At 34.3% G+C, this 17977-nt stretch overlaps 1 protein-coding gene across 2 annotated transcripts in view; it reads right to left on the bottom strand.

Annotated features, from left to right (window-relative positions):
* The window catches only part of GLRA3 (glycine receptor alpha 3), a 184555-nt gene that overhangs the window by 129758 nt on the left and 36820 nt on the right, over positions 1–17977 (bottom strand). For both annotated transcript variants that reach the window (XM_008536471.2, XM_008536472.2), the window contains exon 3: positions 7602–7669. In XM_008536471.2, the coding sequence (XP_008534693.1) occupies positions 7602–7669 (68 nt within the window). The remainder of the gene's footprint in view (positions 1–7601; positions 7670–17977) is intronic.

The raw sequence follows: 17977 nt of genomic DNA, 5'->3' as shown, positions 1-17977 counted from the left end.
GTGAAAATCCTAAACCAAATATTAGAACACTAAATCTAGCAATTCATAAAAAGGATAATCAAATATGACCAAATAGGGTTTATTCAGGAATACAAGGATGATTTACTATTTGAAAGTCAATCTGTATTTGATTTTCTTTGAATATAATCCATAATATTAATAGAATGAAAGAGAAAAGTCAATTATTTCAAATCAATGCTGAGATAGCATTGAATAAAATTCAATGCTTCTTCATGATAAAAAAAAAAAAAAAAAACACCCTCAGCACACAAAGCAATGAAAGAAGACTTTCTCCATCTGATAAAGAGCATTTAGGAGAAACCTGCAGTTAATATCATTCTTTTCTTTTCTTTTTTCTTTCTGGTGAGGGAAACTCTCCTTGAGCTAACGTCTGTGCCAATCTTGCTCTATTTTGCATGTGGGATGCCAACACAGCATGGCTTAATGAGCTATGTGTAGGTCCAAGCCCAGAATCTGAATCGACAAACCCTGGGACACCGAAGCAGAGCCTGCAAACTTAACTACTAGATGACCAGGGCCAGACCCAAATACCTTTCCTAATTGTGAAATATTGCATACTTTCTCACTGATGGCAGAAAAAAGACAAAGGCGGTGATTCTCCATCCGTTTCTTTTATCATTGTATAGGAGTTGTGAACTAGTGCAAGAAGATAAGAGGGAAAAGGAGAGAGGCAGAGGAGGAGGAGAGGGAGAGGGAGAGAGATTTAAAGCAGAAAGATTGGAAGGGAAGATGTACAACTGTCTTAGTTTGCATAAATGTATTCATAGAAATACAGAGAAACCGGCAAACTGCTACTACAACTATTTATGTTATCAAGTTCTTAGGATATATGTCAACATTTGAAAATACACTGTCTATCTATATATATATAGAAACACTTGGAAAATAAAATTTAAATTAAAACATTTACACGTACACATTTCCAAGCTCTGTCTGCTGAGAGGGCCTGGAAGCTATGCCACCTCAGCAGCAATGAGCACACCCAGGTCTGGATTTCTAATACCATTCTCCCACAAAAGGAACCGGGGGTCCTTGGAGAAATTGCTGAATCTAGGGCTGGGGCAGGAAATACACAAGATGAGTATGGAACATCTTATAGTTGTAGACTGCAAGGCAGTGCACGAAAAGCAAAATGATGGGAATATGTCAAAAGGACACAGGAGGCCACTGAACGAGCTCTCAATGGCCAAAACTGGAATGATCTGAGCAATAAAATATGTAATGTAGTATTGAATTATAACTCAAAGTGTGAAACAAATATCCATGTGTCTATGATATAAATAAATTATTGGACGAATAAATAAATGGGGAAAAATAAATAAATGTCCTGTACAGAAGGATCCTATATCATATGTGGAAATGACCCCTTCAAGGAAGTGGAGCATAACCTTCCCCTGCCTATAAATGTGGGCTGTGCACAGTGACTTCTTTCCAAAAAATACAGTAAGGAGAAGATGAAGAAAAAAGAGTAACTTTATAGTGGAAAAATCTGACAAACACTTACCTAACCCATGTGATCAAGCTTAACATTGGTGAGTCATTGATAATGAGAGTATATACAATTCTAATGATATTACATACATACATATGAAGTAATGAAAAGAACACTTTACCTATGTGGTCTTCCTTCCAAAATCTCATGATCCCCAGTCTAGTCATAAAAATAAACGTCAACTGAGAGACATTCTGCAAAATACCTGACCAGTACTCAAAATTGTTAAGGCCATCCAAAACAAGAAAAATGTAAGAATACATGACAACTAAATATAATTTAGCATCCTGGATAGGTCCTGGGACAGAAAAAAGACACTAGTAAATACTAAGGAAACACTAAAAATGTATAGGCTTTAGGTAATGAGGTATCAAATATTTGTTCATTAGTTGTGACAAATGTATCATAATAAAGTAAGACATTAATAATAGGGGAAACAGCAGGAGATATAGGGGAACTTTCTGTACTACCTTTGCAACTTTATTTTGTGGAACTTTACAAGATGATTAAAATTTACATGAAAAAGCAAACTTCCAAGAAGAGTTAAGAATATTTTGAAAAAGAATAAAGTTCGTGTTTGAGAAGTTTTCCTGTTAAATATCAAGCTATTAAATATAAAGCTATATTAAATAAGACACTATAATATTGGTGCAGGCATAGACAAACTCACCATTGGCACAGAAGTGAGAACTTTGAAACAGACTCATTCAATTTAGAAATATATATGACCGAGATATAATTACAAACTATTGCAACTAATTATTCAATTTTGAAATAAATAAAATTAAATGCCTACCACACATCATACACAACTACGCAAAATTCCAAGTGGACTAAAACTTGAAGGAAAAACAAAATTCTCTTAGAAGAAAATATCTTTATGAACTTGGGTGAGAGAAGGATTTCTTAAGACAAGTACAAACCAATGAGTAAAGCAAGTTTAGATTTTGTAAATTAGAATTAAAATAATTTATACATCAAAAGACATCTTAAACACACTGAAAAAAAGTAAAATAGGTATTTAAATGCATATAACTGACAAAGCATTCATCTTCAGAATAATATAGTGTGTGTGGCGTGTTTACTTGTGTGCAGTCATATGTCACTTAAGGAGGGGGATGTGTTCTGAGAAATGCATCATTAGGGGATATCATCATTGTGTGAACATGATAGAGTGTACTTACACAAACTTAGATGCTATAGCCTACTATACACGGAGGCTATATGCTACTAATCTTATGGGGCCACTGTTGTATAAGCAGTCAGTCACTGACTGCAACTTTATTATGTGGCTCGACTATATAATAGAAATAAGTATAAGTAGGAAAAAGATATAAGTAGGCATTTTGCACAAAGGACACATGCATGGCTAAAACCAGTCAAGAAAAATGCATAACCTCACTATTAATCAAGGAAATTGTATGATAACAGCAATTAAATCTAGTGAGTAAATAGTAGTTGTGGGAGATGTGAAACAATAGGAAATCCATAAAATTGCTAGCAGCTGTTTAAGATAGAATGACCACTTTAAACAGCAATTTAGTAATATCTGAACGAAGAAATTTCTCTCCTGAGCATATCACCTCGGGTCAAATAGTTCCACTCCTGGGTATATACCTTATAGAATATCTTGCATATGTGTATTAGAAGATAACGAGCAATAATTTTCAGTGCAGAGTTTTTTTGTAGTAGCAAAAACATTAGAAACAATTGAAATGTCCAACAAATGCAGAATGAACAAGTGCATTATGGAATACTTATTGAAATGAAGTGAATAAAATAGTCTAAGCACACAAGCATGGATTATCTCAAAAAAACATACAGTTGAACGAAAGAACTGTTGCACATGGATACTACACTATGGCCATTTTGTTTATATTTTCCTATATGCAGAATGGAATTTTATGTCTTAAAATCAAATTCAGGAATAAAACTTCTTTTGGGAAAGCAGGGAAGTGGTGCTTTGGGCAAGAGCACACAGTTAACTTCAATTTATTTATAATGTTTAATTGCTTAAGACGGTGATAGGTGCATGAGTGTTACTTATATTATTCCCTCTGCATTTTTGCATAGATAATAACTTTGATAAAAATATACTCAGAAAGAAGGATGTGTAGGAGTTTAAAGATCCTGTTAAGAATATGTAAATGGACACTATCAAGTTTTTTGCCATATTGGCTTAGGTTTCTCTTGAGAATCTAACTATCCAGTGATTCACAGTAGCATCTACATGTGCATGATTATTGTTGTAACTAAAATGTGAGCCTATAATTTGTGTGGAAAATTGAAAAGCTGTACAGTTTGACAATTCTCTGACATTACGGTAGACCCTCAGATACTCTCTCCAAGCCCACCATGAATCTCTGTATACAGGCACTTGAAAAGTGTAACTATATCAAAATGTCTCATCTTTCCTGTTTTTATTTTATAAAAATAAGTTATTCTATGGGCACTGGTGAAAAGTAATGGTTCAATGAGTAAATATTGACTTAAGGCACACAGCAGAGCAATTCTCTAACTCTCTAACATATGTGTGACAAGATGGAGAACCATCTGTTTTCTGAAGATAGGAACTTAAGCCAATATATCCATTTTGAAATATTGCTATATATACACACCCAAATTACTGCATAGGTATATATGAGTTTTAAGAAAAAAAGCTCAATTTATGAATGCTTTCATCCTAGCATATAAGCCCTATGCACAACTCATCACAGGTTTCCAGGAGTAATGCTTCACTTAAGAGTAACTTAATGTGGAGATCTTAAGCTTCATTTCATATAAACAATCACGAACTCTTTTTCTCACCACAAGTTTAAAAGACAGGATAAACATCTTTCTCTCACCAAGGTCATGTTGCAAAATTGGAAAGAGAATGACGCTAATGATGGTAAACCAGTTTTATTTTTAATTTAGTTGTTTAAGAACTGTGATTTCCAACAGTTAAATCATTGTCTACTTAAGAAGAATGTGAACTTGGACTAATGGAGACTGAACAAATCCTTAGAGAATCTCATCATATGTAATGACACATGAGTCAAATGTGAGGGAAATAGGAAAGTTTAGAATTTCCATAAAATTTACAGAAAAAAATCTGATGCCTATATGTCAAGAATAATAAATTTGTACTCAAGTGACAGTGGTTGACACTACATTAAGTTAATGAGACAAACATTGGGAAAGATGAGTTTGAGTTAAAAAGAAATTTAAGTTTAAGCTATTGGAAAATTGCACATAAATATAAAAAAAATGGGTTCAAAAAAGATGCAAAATATGTTAAAGATTTGAGTTAATTTTCAAAAAGTGGCTAAAAGAGGAGAATATCTGCTGGAGAAATTTTCTCAAGAATCAAATAATTACCTCAAATGAGCCAAAAGCTGTATTTTAAAATGGGGAGAGATATAATAGATTAGAGACTAGACCGGCAGAGGAAACTTAATCTATTTGGTCAGTAAAGATATTAAAGACAGTTAAGATCTTTGTTAAGCAAGGATGTATAGATTGGGAGAGTTATTTAGTTTTATTTTAGCTATGAGTTCTCGGATGCAAAGATATTCATTAATGATTACAGGTAATTTGAAATTCTGTCCTCTCTGTTTCAGTACATTGTCTTAGTTGAATTAGGTTATTTGTATTATAAGAACAAGAGTAAAATGTATTAGTATAAGAAATGTGAATGTTTAAAAAGTATGTTAATACTTTTATGAAAGTAAATTAATTCAAACAATATTATGGCAAATGAAGCAATAGGATAAAGTTTAGTTGCAGAGCTGTGATGGTGGAAACTACAAATAAAAAACGTCAGCTTAACCAAGTGGTAGCTAAATATTTTATGATTCTTAAGATAAAAATAATAAGTTCTAACTTTCTCTATTTCTGTGTAGATGGACACTATATTGCACCTATTATATCTGACACCATTAAAAATTTTACAAATATTGAATCTGATTATGTAAATAGAAATAATGTAACATGTTTAGGAGTTTAGAAGACTAAAAAGAAAGATGCCAAGCTGCATGTAGTTAATTTTATAATACTTAACCTCTGGGGTGTTTGATTAATGTTTTTTGCTGCTGCTTGTGACTCTGAAGAGGAAAGTGATAGATGCTAAAGAAGATTCTGAAGGGAATTCATGATGATGGAATATGTAGGAATGGAAAGGGTTTCTATACTAGAGAAGGGAAATAAAACTGAGTAAGAGTCGCTGTGAGACTGTCTTTGCAATATTCTACAAGCTTTTTGTACAATATTATTCTATAAAGGAAATCTGTCTAAAATTATTAACGGTAAGAAATTTAGCTGGGGTAGTCTTCTAGATTGTGTGTGACAACCATATTGTGGTAGACTGATGAATTATGCCATAAAAAGCAGAGATCTTCAGGAAACTGACATGGTTTGAGGTTTTATTAAAAAGGCAATCTAGCCATGTCTTCTCTTTTTTCTAACTCCCTTCCTCCACCCCATAAAGACATGTAAGGCCATAAACCTTTCCAATTACTGCAGTTGAAAGTATTTCGTGGAAATGATCTTGCAAACTAGAAAGTATAAGCCTATTTCCAGGTTTCTAGGATTGTATAGTGTGTATATTAGTAATTAAAATGAGAAAGTTGCCGGGGCTAGGAATACAACTTGGGAAGTCTTAATAGAAAAAATCCAGCAGAGATTCCTTCCTCTTTAAATATGATTTGGACTGGATATATACAAATGCAGGATATAAATCAGGACCAGATATTCAGCCAGAATCCAGAATATATCAACGTCTGAAACTAGAGTATGGTCAGAATTGCACCAGAACCACACAGCTCTCACGCTAGCAAATTGTACGCGGGCTCTGTGTTTACACACGTATACACAAACTCATGTTAATTTATATACTGTAGTTAAGATAATTCTATATTATGCCCAAATATGTGAGTTCACTTCTTCTCTACTGATGCTTTTATTGTAATTACATTATACTGAGTTTGAGCAAAGCCACAGAGATGATGCTAAATCAGTAAATATTGCATATATGAGAGAAACAGCATTTAAAAATAATAGTGCCTGAATAAAGTTTCTTCCTGTTGAGATAGATCCTCCATATACACACACATGCGCACCCACAACTCTACATACACCTCCACATAATATTTTGCATATTGGATTATATTTCCTTAGAAAATTTGATATCAAGTCATTCTGAAATATATAAAATGAGCATAATTCTCTACTTAATAAAGCTTTTGGAAGCTAATAAATTTTTAAGTATTTCATATCCTATATTAGCTAAAATCAGCTTTGAAAGTTAATGCAAATTATACTTGCTAAATTTAGGAATGGAGTATAATTCTAGGTAATTTAAGAATGACAATAAAAGTTTCAATTGAAAAAAATCTTTGCTTGCTAGACAATTTTACAGATATTTGGTGGTTCATGTGCCTATCTTTGTGTTTTCTCTTACCTAAAGTGCACAAGAAAAGCTAGAGAGCAAAGAAGAGACACAACATGACCTTCAGAGAAAGTGATACAATTCAAAACAGAATAAATTTGGTCTATAATGATGATATTTTTGGCTTTAATAGCTTGATTATATAAAATATTCTCAATTACATGGTCTCTGTTCAGTGTGTTTAGTTAATAAGGAATACACTATAATTTACAAAACATTTATGATGTTTGAGCAAATATATTCATTTGGAAAAGTAATCAAATAGAATACTTAACATAATATTATAAACATAAATATAAAGAATAATTAAACATGAAATGATTTACTTTTATACTTACATCACGCTATTAAAAAGCATTGAAAAGAAATAAATAGTTTTTATGGTAAAATTTTAGTTTTAATTTGAGATTTAATATTTAATGACTGAAATGGGAAAAATCAATCTTATTTTCACTTACATTTATTTTCTAATATTCCATCTCTAAATGAAACATTATTACCTGCAATTGATTGCAATTTAATTATACTATAAATTTTATCTTTTAAAATCTCATTATGTTAATTTTGGCTTTAAATTACATAACGTTAGCAGGAAAATTGCCTTTAATGTAATTATAAATTACTCTGGTGTGAAACTTGTCACAAAGTAAACATGCCTACCATTGTCGTCTCGGCGATAGAGCCAAAGCTGTTTATGAATATATTGCATGTGACATTAACTGGAGGGCCTGAAAAAGAGATTAAAACATAAGGGATATTTAGATACTTACGTAAATATTTTCAAATAACTTCTCATTAGTAGTTTTTAAAAAAAGAATAGTTTTTAATACATATATACACATAGATGCTTAAAATTGAAGGCAATCATTCTGTGAAATAATCTGGATTGCAAAGCACAAATTCATGGCCTCCTTTGAGCCCTGACGCTGGCCATGATATAAGTCAGTAACCTCTTGGTCTCGGTTTCCTTGATCTAGATACCGCCAATGGCTCTGTAAATGTCTGCTTGAGTAAGTCCAACCTCTGAGCTTCTACATGGGGTTTCTGTTGAGTCTCCCCTTCCCCCAGTGTATGGGTCATATTTCCCTGCTTCTTTGTATGTCACATAATTTTTGGTTGAAAATTGGATACTTTAGATAATATGATGTGGCAACTCTGGAAATCAGACTCCCACTTCCAACCCATAGTTTGTTGCTGGTGTTTTTTATTTTATTTGCTGTTCAGTGACTTGGAATAATACCGTAAAGTCTGTATTTCCCTATGGTGTGCAGCCACTGAAGTCTCTGCTCAATGAGTTTAGTGGTCAACTAATGATTGCTCAGAGATTTCTGAAATGTCTGGAACCAATAATTCTTCCATCCTTTGCCAAGGGACTTCATGTTTGTTTTGCCTGTAATGCTCATGCTTCACCTTTCACTTCCTGCTTGCACAGGGTCTGAGGTCAGTCAGAGGTGAGAGATTGGGGCCCTCCTAGGACTTTCCTGGGCAAGCACAATGGCCCTACACATGCGTGTAGCCTCCAGATCCACAAGAATATATCAGAACTTTCCAAAGCTGCCTATGGGCATCTCATTCCCCAGATTTTCTTTTAAACTTTTTGTTCAGGCTGGTCCTTGCTCAACTGGTATCGTAACTTTAGGCAGCTTCAGTGTTAACCAATTTCCTGTGATCATTTACAACAAATGCCCTGGAGATAGGGTTTTCCCACTGAGGGAGTTCTCAGTCAAAGTCAAATCATGACAAGCCCTCTGAGTGGGACTCTGAGGGAGTGGGCCAGAGAGGTCAAGCAGTAACATTGCTCTGGGGATGGAATTTCTGAGGCGCAAACTGGTCTGCCTCCTCTGATAGTTGCGAGGCTGCTGGATTTTACAGTTTTTTCTGGTTGAGAAGCTGCTGGTTTTCAAGGTTTAACTGTGGAGCTGGGGAGTGCGGCTGTGTTTAAACGCCCTCAGTTCTTAGAAAAATTCATCAGTGTTTCTTGAATAAACTCTCTTCAGTTTGTTGCAAGCTTTTGGTTAATTTTCAGAGTTCTGAAGGTTAAGTTTTATAATTTCCCTGGTGTTTTTATTGCTTTTTTGGAGGAGTGAATTTACAGAGTTTTTCACTCTACCATTCCAGAAATCCCCTGTTTAAGTGCCTGATTTAGCATGCATCATAAAACAAAGGATTTCTATCTTTATGAGGCCCATTTCTTCATTCCTTTACTAAATATCTAAAGCCTATTCACACCAAATGGAAGAAGATACAAAGAGATTATCATCTAGCAAGGCAGAAGGAATAAGAATCAGTAAACTGTTGAGTACTGCTTGTTACCATGTACTGTGCTTTCTGGTTCAGATACTACTTAATCCTTATAACACTGAGAGTGAATAAGATTCTACCATTTACATATTAGGGAATTGAAGATCTGAGGGGATACATAAGGTGTTAATAAATAGGACAGTCAGAATTTGAACCTCTGGTCTGATTCTAAGAATCATTCTCTTCTCACCATAGCAAGCTGTTCCCTCGTCTTCTTCACACTACACAACATTCAAAGCATTTCACTATCTGGCTACAGACTTTGTTATTAGGCTGATATCTGTATAAATATAAAACACAAATACTGAGTGGCAGGGGTTAAAGTAATTCTGAGTTAAACTCTACCTAAGTTAGTCAGACAAAGCCACACAAAAACTGCTATCTAAGCCTAATTTATTTTGTTTCTTTTTTTCACCTGAACATAATTAGGAGTAACAGTTTTCCAGGATTTGCTACAGAAAAGACAGCAGCCCTTGCCCTACACTGCCGTGTCCCCCTCACGAGAGATAATGACTTCAACTCATTTAATAGATTCTCTGGGTATTAACCTCAGTTTCTCTAAATAGTAAGTTCATTTTTCAGCTTTTAGATGTTTTAGTTTTAGGCATATGTTTGATGCCCATGCCGAAGGAGAGGATTTAGCTTTTTTTTCACACATTGTCCCCACTTCTACTAACATAAACCTTTTTTCTGTCCCCCTATTATCTAAATATCGTTAAATTGTCATTGTTGTTAGGTCAGTATTTACTTTTTACATTATTATGACAAGGTAAATATTACCTCCAGCTGTATAATATACTAAGATTACTTTTCCTTTCCTGCAGAATATTTTCTTGAAGTTGAAAACTGGTTCATATATTTCACATAGTTTCCTCTGTATGTATCAAGAACTTATCCACAAGTTCTGAAATGCCTATGTTTCAATATCAGACTCAACAGATATTCTACTAACTTTATCTTCCTTCAGACTTACTCTATTCTAGATTTTTCACTCTGGAGCATAACAGTCATCTATGGTCTCCCATAATCATCATACTGGGGATTACCTACATCTCTCTCTTTTGTGGGATCTCCTTTCATAGTCCCCACACCTGCTTTTCTGGCTTATTTCTTTATTTTAGCAGTGGATATCTTTCAGCAATTCTTTGAGAAACGGTACATAAGGATGTGAAGCCTTTGAGAACTTGCTTGTTCACAAATGTCCTTTTTTTATGCCCTCACACTCCATTAACATCCAGACTTTGTACAAAATTTTAGGCTGAAAATTGTATTTTCTTCTGAATTTTAAAGACATTTCTCCATTATGTTCTTTTTTCTAGTATTGCTGTTGAACAGTCCAAAGCCATTCTGATTCTTGACCCTTTGTAAAGATAAAAAAGATGTTCTCTTTGTACCAATATATTTTTTTTAAAAAAAAAAACTACTACATTGGTTAGAATAGTTTAAAATGCCATTTGAAGTCTCAGTTTACATTTACTTGATTACTGGTGCACAATTTTCATCTTTGTTTTTCTACTCAATTTCTGACAGGTATTTATCTTGCTGGAATAAGACAGAGAAATAAACCAACAAAATTACTTAAAAATAAAGTCTAGGATCCACAGGCTTATGGAATCCTATGCACTTTGAAATCATCTGGGGAGTTTGAAAAAGGTTGATACCTGGTTCTTACCTTCTACTTTGGTTTGTATGGCATGCAACCAAGCTATCGGTATTTTTTAAAGGTCCCTAGGTGATTCAGATGTGCAACAATGTTGGAAACCACTGGCCTAAGGAATTCCAGACTAGGAAACATCTGTGGCCATTATACCATAGGGCTCAAAATGAACTGGAGTTTTATTAGAAACGGAGAAATAGAGAGAGAGCACTCAGGACTTAGAGCATTGAAAATGCAAGACTATTAATTTTAACAAGAAAGTCGCCTCTTATGATTTGGTCAACACTACCAATAAAACATAGTAGATGCTATGTACTTAGAAGATCCCAAAGTCTACAGAGCAAGAGATGCCTAGAACATAAAATTCAAACAGATATAGAAGCTAAATTGTTTTAAAAATGGAGGATGAACATGTAAAAGTAAGAAGACCTCATAAAAATCCTGAATCCTGGAGGTGCTCTAATTCTTTGATTACTAGTGAAAAGGTTTTTTAAAATCTTTATTGATTATTTCCAAATATTTACAAATTTTTTAAATGTATAAGATGATAGCGGTGTCTTATATGTCACTACGTGAGAGAGGAGAAAGCATGGATATTTTACTCCATGATTATTTTATCCCATCATAAGAGAAGTATAAAGTCATAATTGTTACATATTTTTTTTTAACTTCAAGTAAGTCTGAGGTGGTGAACTCTAAAATATACACAAAATATATACACAGGCTGACAAATCTGGAAAAGCTAAATCCAATCTTTCACATTTTTTAGGTTATTCTTCTCTTTTTTCTAGAGAACACTGAAATGCTGCTATTTTCTTTCATGGTGACAGTAATACGAGTCTGGGGAATATGATTTAGCTCGAGGAAAATTCTGCTGTGCGTTATTGCCTCACACCCTCTGAAAGAGGGAAAACACAAGAGCTTTAGGATTGGGATAATTCATCTTCCAATGAAATGCTGAGAGAGGTGGCTCCATGTTGGGACAACATGGCTCTGCGTGAATCTACTAATAGAAGACTGCCTGCTCCATCTGACTGTGCTCTCTTTGCCTGAAATTGGAATAAATAAAACATGGGGGGGATTATTTTTCTCATTTTATTTTAGCAAGGAGCCGGGTCTTTATTTTTTGGACTCTAATTTCTCCATGGGCATTGAATAAAAGGTAAGGCATTATATTTTTTGTTCTCATCTTTTAAATATCACCCACTAAATTGTAGGTAATAGTGCTGACAAATAGAATGAAGGTGAAAATTCAGGATAGCCTTCAGGGGCCTGAAGTTAGTAGCATCTGTTCTGATGCATTTCAGTGTCCCTTGGGAGTAGGCCCTGCATTGCACATCCTAATGATTCCAGGAAGCTTCTGAAAGGAGTAGTATTAAGCACTCTGTTAGGAGGAGGACTGCTCTGATATATTTGTTGTCTCCCTAAAATGTGGCACTGGCATCCCAAGTTGATCAGAGGCTAACAGTGAGGTCAATGAATAAAATAAGGAAAATAGTATGTTTCCATAGAGGAGAAATGGTCAAAGGAGAAGTGACTAATTTAAGCTTTCACTCATAGTTGGCAACGTGATGCCTCACAGTAGATGAAACAGGTTCTAGCCCTTACACTCCACCAGGCCTCCAATGAGATGCACAAAGCTCTTCCTAAAAGCAGAAAGTCAACCTGGCTTTAGATCTAAATTTCATGTGGTAATAAAGTGAATCTCAGTGATCTCGGGTCTAAGCTTTATTGTTTAATTGATCAATTACCAGACGTGTTCCTTGCCTGGTTATTAGAACATACAAAAGTGCTATTCGGCTCCCATTTGACTTCTTATTTGTATATATATTCTCTTCTTCAGCAGAAAGAAAAGTGAATGGATTCAGACACCAAACTTTAATTCCAAATTTTAGAAATACAGCAGACCTTACCTGAAAGATATATGTGTATATCTCACATATATAGAAATGATTTTATCTTTAAACGTTTAAAAATATATTAAAGTATGAACCAATTTGGGAATAAAAGTCATTGTTTTTAAAGATAGTCTTGGACTAGAACATGGAATTTCTTCAATGTGATACCAAAGTATTTGGAATTTACTTAACAAACATGAAGGAGCCATTACACATTCTTGATCATGGGAGTGTAGTGAACCAATACAACAGGGCAAATGGTTGAATGGATAACAAAAACTTAGAGACAGAGAAAACAGAAATTTATTGTAATAGTCCAAATGGGAGACAGAATGGCCCTGACCAAGGATAGTGATGCTGGAGATAGGTTACAAAGAAGGAAATGGATACAGTACCATAATGTTTATAAAGCACTGAATTCTACACTTTAAGCTTCTGGTTCATGTCACATCAGGGCCCCAATCTTGAAGTTTTCCTACCCTAGCTATTGATATATATATTCAAAAATTTTGCAGAGAATGAAGCTCAGGGCAGATTATAAATCTTCTATTACCATCACAGAAAGCACCTGTTTTAGCAGTCCATGGCCAATCTGCTACTTCTCCGCGCCAGGGCAAAAACTGTTACTTCCATCTAATGCACTGCTATGTTTAGCAACAGAGCAAATAACTGCTATAGCATACATATGGCAAATTGTGCTTTTAAATTCTTCATTACATTAGCCATCGTTGGCATGAAAAGCAAATGACAGTCATTGCAGATGTTTTCAGCAGGACATGTTCTTTTAGATGTCCCTTAAAGATATATAACATGGCTTTTAAGCTCAAAGCTGGATGAAGGCAAAATGGCAAAGTACAATGCAAAGCTTGGCAATTATATTGTTGCCACTCATATCAGGAAAAAATTGTTCACCAGACGTATTTAGAGCAAGCAAACAAAGAAACAAAGGAAAAATAATCCAAATGTTCATGAAAAGACTCTAAGGGGTTTTTAACATAAGGTATTATGGCCTCTCCCTTTCTAAAGACATAGAATGCAAGTGAAAGATTAAATCACAAAACAATTCTCTTTAGTGACTTGTTTTGTTTTATACAAATGTGTATATTTATATAGTCATGTCACGAGGAGAGGAATTTTATTTGTTAATTGACAAAAGCATATTTGATGACTTTAAGTCCAGATTTTAAATTATTTGTTAGGTGCTTGAAAAAGGTTTGAACATTATGGCAAAAAAATAGGATACAGTTTATTCTTCCCCTTCCCTTTCCTTCCTGAAAGTGCAGTCCTAAAGCTATTCCATCAGGCAATGCAAGATAGGTCCATGCAGGAAAAGGCTGCGGGGAGTGTGGTAAACTAGAGCAGGATGAGAAGACATCTTTGAAGGATTGCACTGCATGAGATGTAGGAACCAGAGCATGTGAGGAGGATGGTCCCATAGTGGGGCTGCCTGGTGTGTTATGTTAGAACTAGAGAAGGGTGAGGCAAATGTCCACATAGGGGCATTCTGGTGTGGGGAGAAAGAGTCTCAACAGGACCCTAGGACATTTGTGCAGGAGACGGAAGGCAGCAAACAAGGGAGATTCATCATATATTGATCTAATATATAAGTATATGAAGGATAATGGGATCCAAGTTTCTTATTGTGAGAAGAGGAAGTTAAAATATGGAAACTCAGGAGCCAGAATAGACCTATGGTATTGGAGATATCAGTGTGAACTCACAATTTTCAATAGATAAAGAAGTAAATATATAGATGGAAATTAGTATATATATGAATATATGCATATGTGTGTATATTTATGCAGCAACTTAATCAGTCAATTGAAGTGAACATCACAAGTAATAGTAAAAACTCACATGATCCATCATCTGATAAGATGCAATCAGAACATATCATCACTTCTGTGATATTCCTGTCAAGACATATTACCTAAATTGAATCATGAGGAAACATTAGACTAATGTAAATTGAGGTACATTCTGTTAAATAAAGGAATAAAAATATTTTTTAAAATGCCAAGATCATGACAGTCATGGAAAGAATAAGGTGTGGTTCAGACTGAAGGAGAAATGAGAAATCATAAATAAAATACAAAATGTGATTCTAAACAGGATACTTTTGCCATAAAGCCATTATTTAAATAATTGATAAAATTTGATTGGGGGTCTGCAAATTAGATGGTAGAAGACAACAGTGTTATACTGTTTAAAAACAATAAAGAGTGTGGCCATTGGTGATAGAATGAAAAAAAAACATAAAAATACAATAAATGTTTGGGAGGAATATATAATCAGGTGATTATTGAAAGAGTATGTTCCTGCCTGGTTCCAAATTAGACTTAAGGAATATCCAACTGTGGGCCCAAAATGTCCCTGATAATTTGTTTATTTCACTGGTTAAATTGTGGTTATCTAGGAGAATGTTCTCATTTGTATGATATATTCAGTTATTGGGGCAACAAATTACTTTCAAGTGGTTTGGGGAAAAAATAGTTTTGTGCTACACTTGCAAATCTTCTCTTAGTTTGAGATTGTTTGAAAATAAAAAAAAGAGAAAAAAAGTTCTGCAGAAAGAATACATTAAAAAGTAAAAATCAAACAAAACCTAAAAATAGGAGATGCAGAATCTAAATCTGTGAACATTTCAGATAAACAACTACAGTTTTAGAAAGGCTTATTATCAAAGAGATTCTTTTTGATAAAATGACCTTGTACTATTTAAAAATGCAAATAGAAAATGTGCCTTTTTTGAAAAATAATTGTGAAGTTTATTCAAGAACAATAGTATCTGGATGGATAGAAATAGTTAAAAGAGATAAAGGAGATGCCAGCACTTTCCCTGAAAAAAAAAAAATACAGGTAGGAAATGAGCATTAGATACACATGCCATTCTGGCGATAGAATGTGTTGTCGCAGAATAAACTATTTGAAAATTGGATTTGTGACATAGGAGAAAGAGATTAATTTAGAGAAATAATATATATGAAAAGAGAAAAACCACAGACACATTGTGAAGACAACAATGTTATACTGTTTAAAAACAATAAAGAGTGTGGCCATTGGTGATAGAATGAAAAAAACTTAATAAAAATACAGTAAATGTTTGGGAGGAATTATTGAAAGAGTATTTTCTGCCTGGATCCAAATTAGACTTAAGGATTATCCAACTGTGGGCCCAAACAGTAGAATCAGAGGAAAGAAATAAAATCCAGAACAAGCTGGTAATATAGTCTAGGGAAATAATACTTCTCATTCCAGAAATGACTCCTGGAAGCTTCTATTTTAAGATGGGGGATTGAACAAAGTTTTCTTTTTCTCTAAGGGCATAAAAATGATATTATTGAATAAAAATGAGACTAAACATATCATACCAAAGAGAATGGGAGGAAAATCATAGTTTAATGACATAAAATATAGAAGGCAGAAGAAAATGGCTGACAGATGAAACAGAGCACAACCTAAAATAAATGCAGGTTAGGAGGACTGCAGGGAGAAGGGAGCTAATGTGCTAAGAATGACCTAGGAAGGGGAAAGTGTCACCATCTACAGGAAAGGAAATGGGGAGTAGGGAGGGGCCTGCAGGAAGAGGTCCCTGGCACTGTCTCAGAAAGCTCCCTGCTTCCCATCTATATCCCTGTGGAGCAGGAGTGGCCTGGGGTTTAGCCCTATGGAATTGTTTGAAGGAATGGAAATAATTTTTTTTTTTTTGCTTTTTGCAAACATAGTTTATTAATGTGATTAGAAATAATATGGTTCTCTTAATCAATGCAGACTTTTTAAGTGGTTTCTTTTTCAACCTTTATTGAGATATAATTAACATACAACATTGTGTAGGTTTAAGGTGTATAACATGTTGATTTGATACACTTTCATGGGATATGATTACCACCATAGCATTAGCTAACACCACCATCACATCACATAATTACTATTTCTTTTTTGTGGGGAAAACATGTAAAATCTACCCTCTTAGCAACTTTTAGCATATAATACAATATTGTTAATTATAGTGCTGTGCATAAGATCCCCAGAACTTATTCAACTTCTAATTGTTTGCAAAATGTAAAAAAAAAAAAAATTGGGAAAATGGGATTCCTGATAATACCTCAAAATAAGCCATCTCCATTTTGGTATCTGGAGGATCCCAGACCAAAGCCTTGTTGACACTCAACACTTGCCTAAGGCAGAGCTCTGGCCAGGACAGTGACATCTCTGTCAGGTTTCCCTTTCAAGAGAGAGAAAACACCTCCTTCCAGAAACACAGTGCAGACAAAACCTGTGTCAGCACCCAGGGAAGTCAACTCCATCCTTCCTGACCTCTACAGCGCTCCTATCACATGTAAGAAAACTAGCAGCTTAAAGAGAGTGAACAAGGTGAATAAACATAGTTGTTCGTGCAGAAAGAAAAGAGAAATTACTGGACAAAAATGAAAAATAGGAGAGGTGGAATGCAAGAATGAGGGCATTAAATTAGCAATCTAGTTAGTGCAAAGGAAATCTCATAACACTTTCTTTGTCAAAGGCCTAGAAGTAATCAGATTAGAAGAGGTACTCACCAGAAGTAACCAATTTTACTTTTTGAATATTTGCCTCAAAGAAGCAGAACTATGCATAGAGATTGCTGAGGCAAGGGACTGCTGCTTTGCATCACCAGCATTTTTAGGCAATTTAATTTTTACCAAGTACGGGGACATGATTTTTGCTGTTGTCATAAATAAAACAAACAGTTAAATATACAAAATAGTGCCTGTCTAGCAACCTGTGACACAACCTTCATGACTTCACATTCAGGGAAAATGGTTTAGGGTAAAGAAGACTGTGAAGAGACCGAAATATAATTACAGAATTAAAATCTTCCTAAACATTCCAAAAGTATACAAACAATTGCATGTAATATGAAAGAGTGATTTAGAGGACAAATCTGAACAAATCTCCTTACGTGTAGAGGGAAAGGGCAAAAGCGTAAATGGTATAAGTTGGAGTATGTTAGACACGGGTGATGGAAGAAGAGATCAAAATTTTTTTTTCAAAGAGAAAGATAGTTATTTTGGAAAATAACACAAACAGTGCCAGTATAAGCAATCATTTTCTTAAAGAAAAATGTCCATAGTTAAATAAAAAAAATAATTACAATACTAAACATCAGTAGGCAAAAGAACAACAGCTACAAACTTTTGACC

The sequence above is a fragment of the Equus przewalskii genome, chromosome 2, assembly GCF_037783145.1.
Source record: "Equus przewalskii isolate Varuska chromosome 2, EquPr2, whole genome shotgun sequence".
Lineage (NCBI taxonomy): Eukaryota > Metazoa > Chordata > Mammalia > Perissodactyla > Equidae > Equus > Equus przewalskii.
This window is presented reverse-complemented; position numbering and strand designations above follow the sequence as displayed.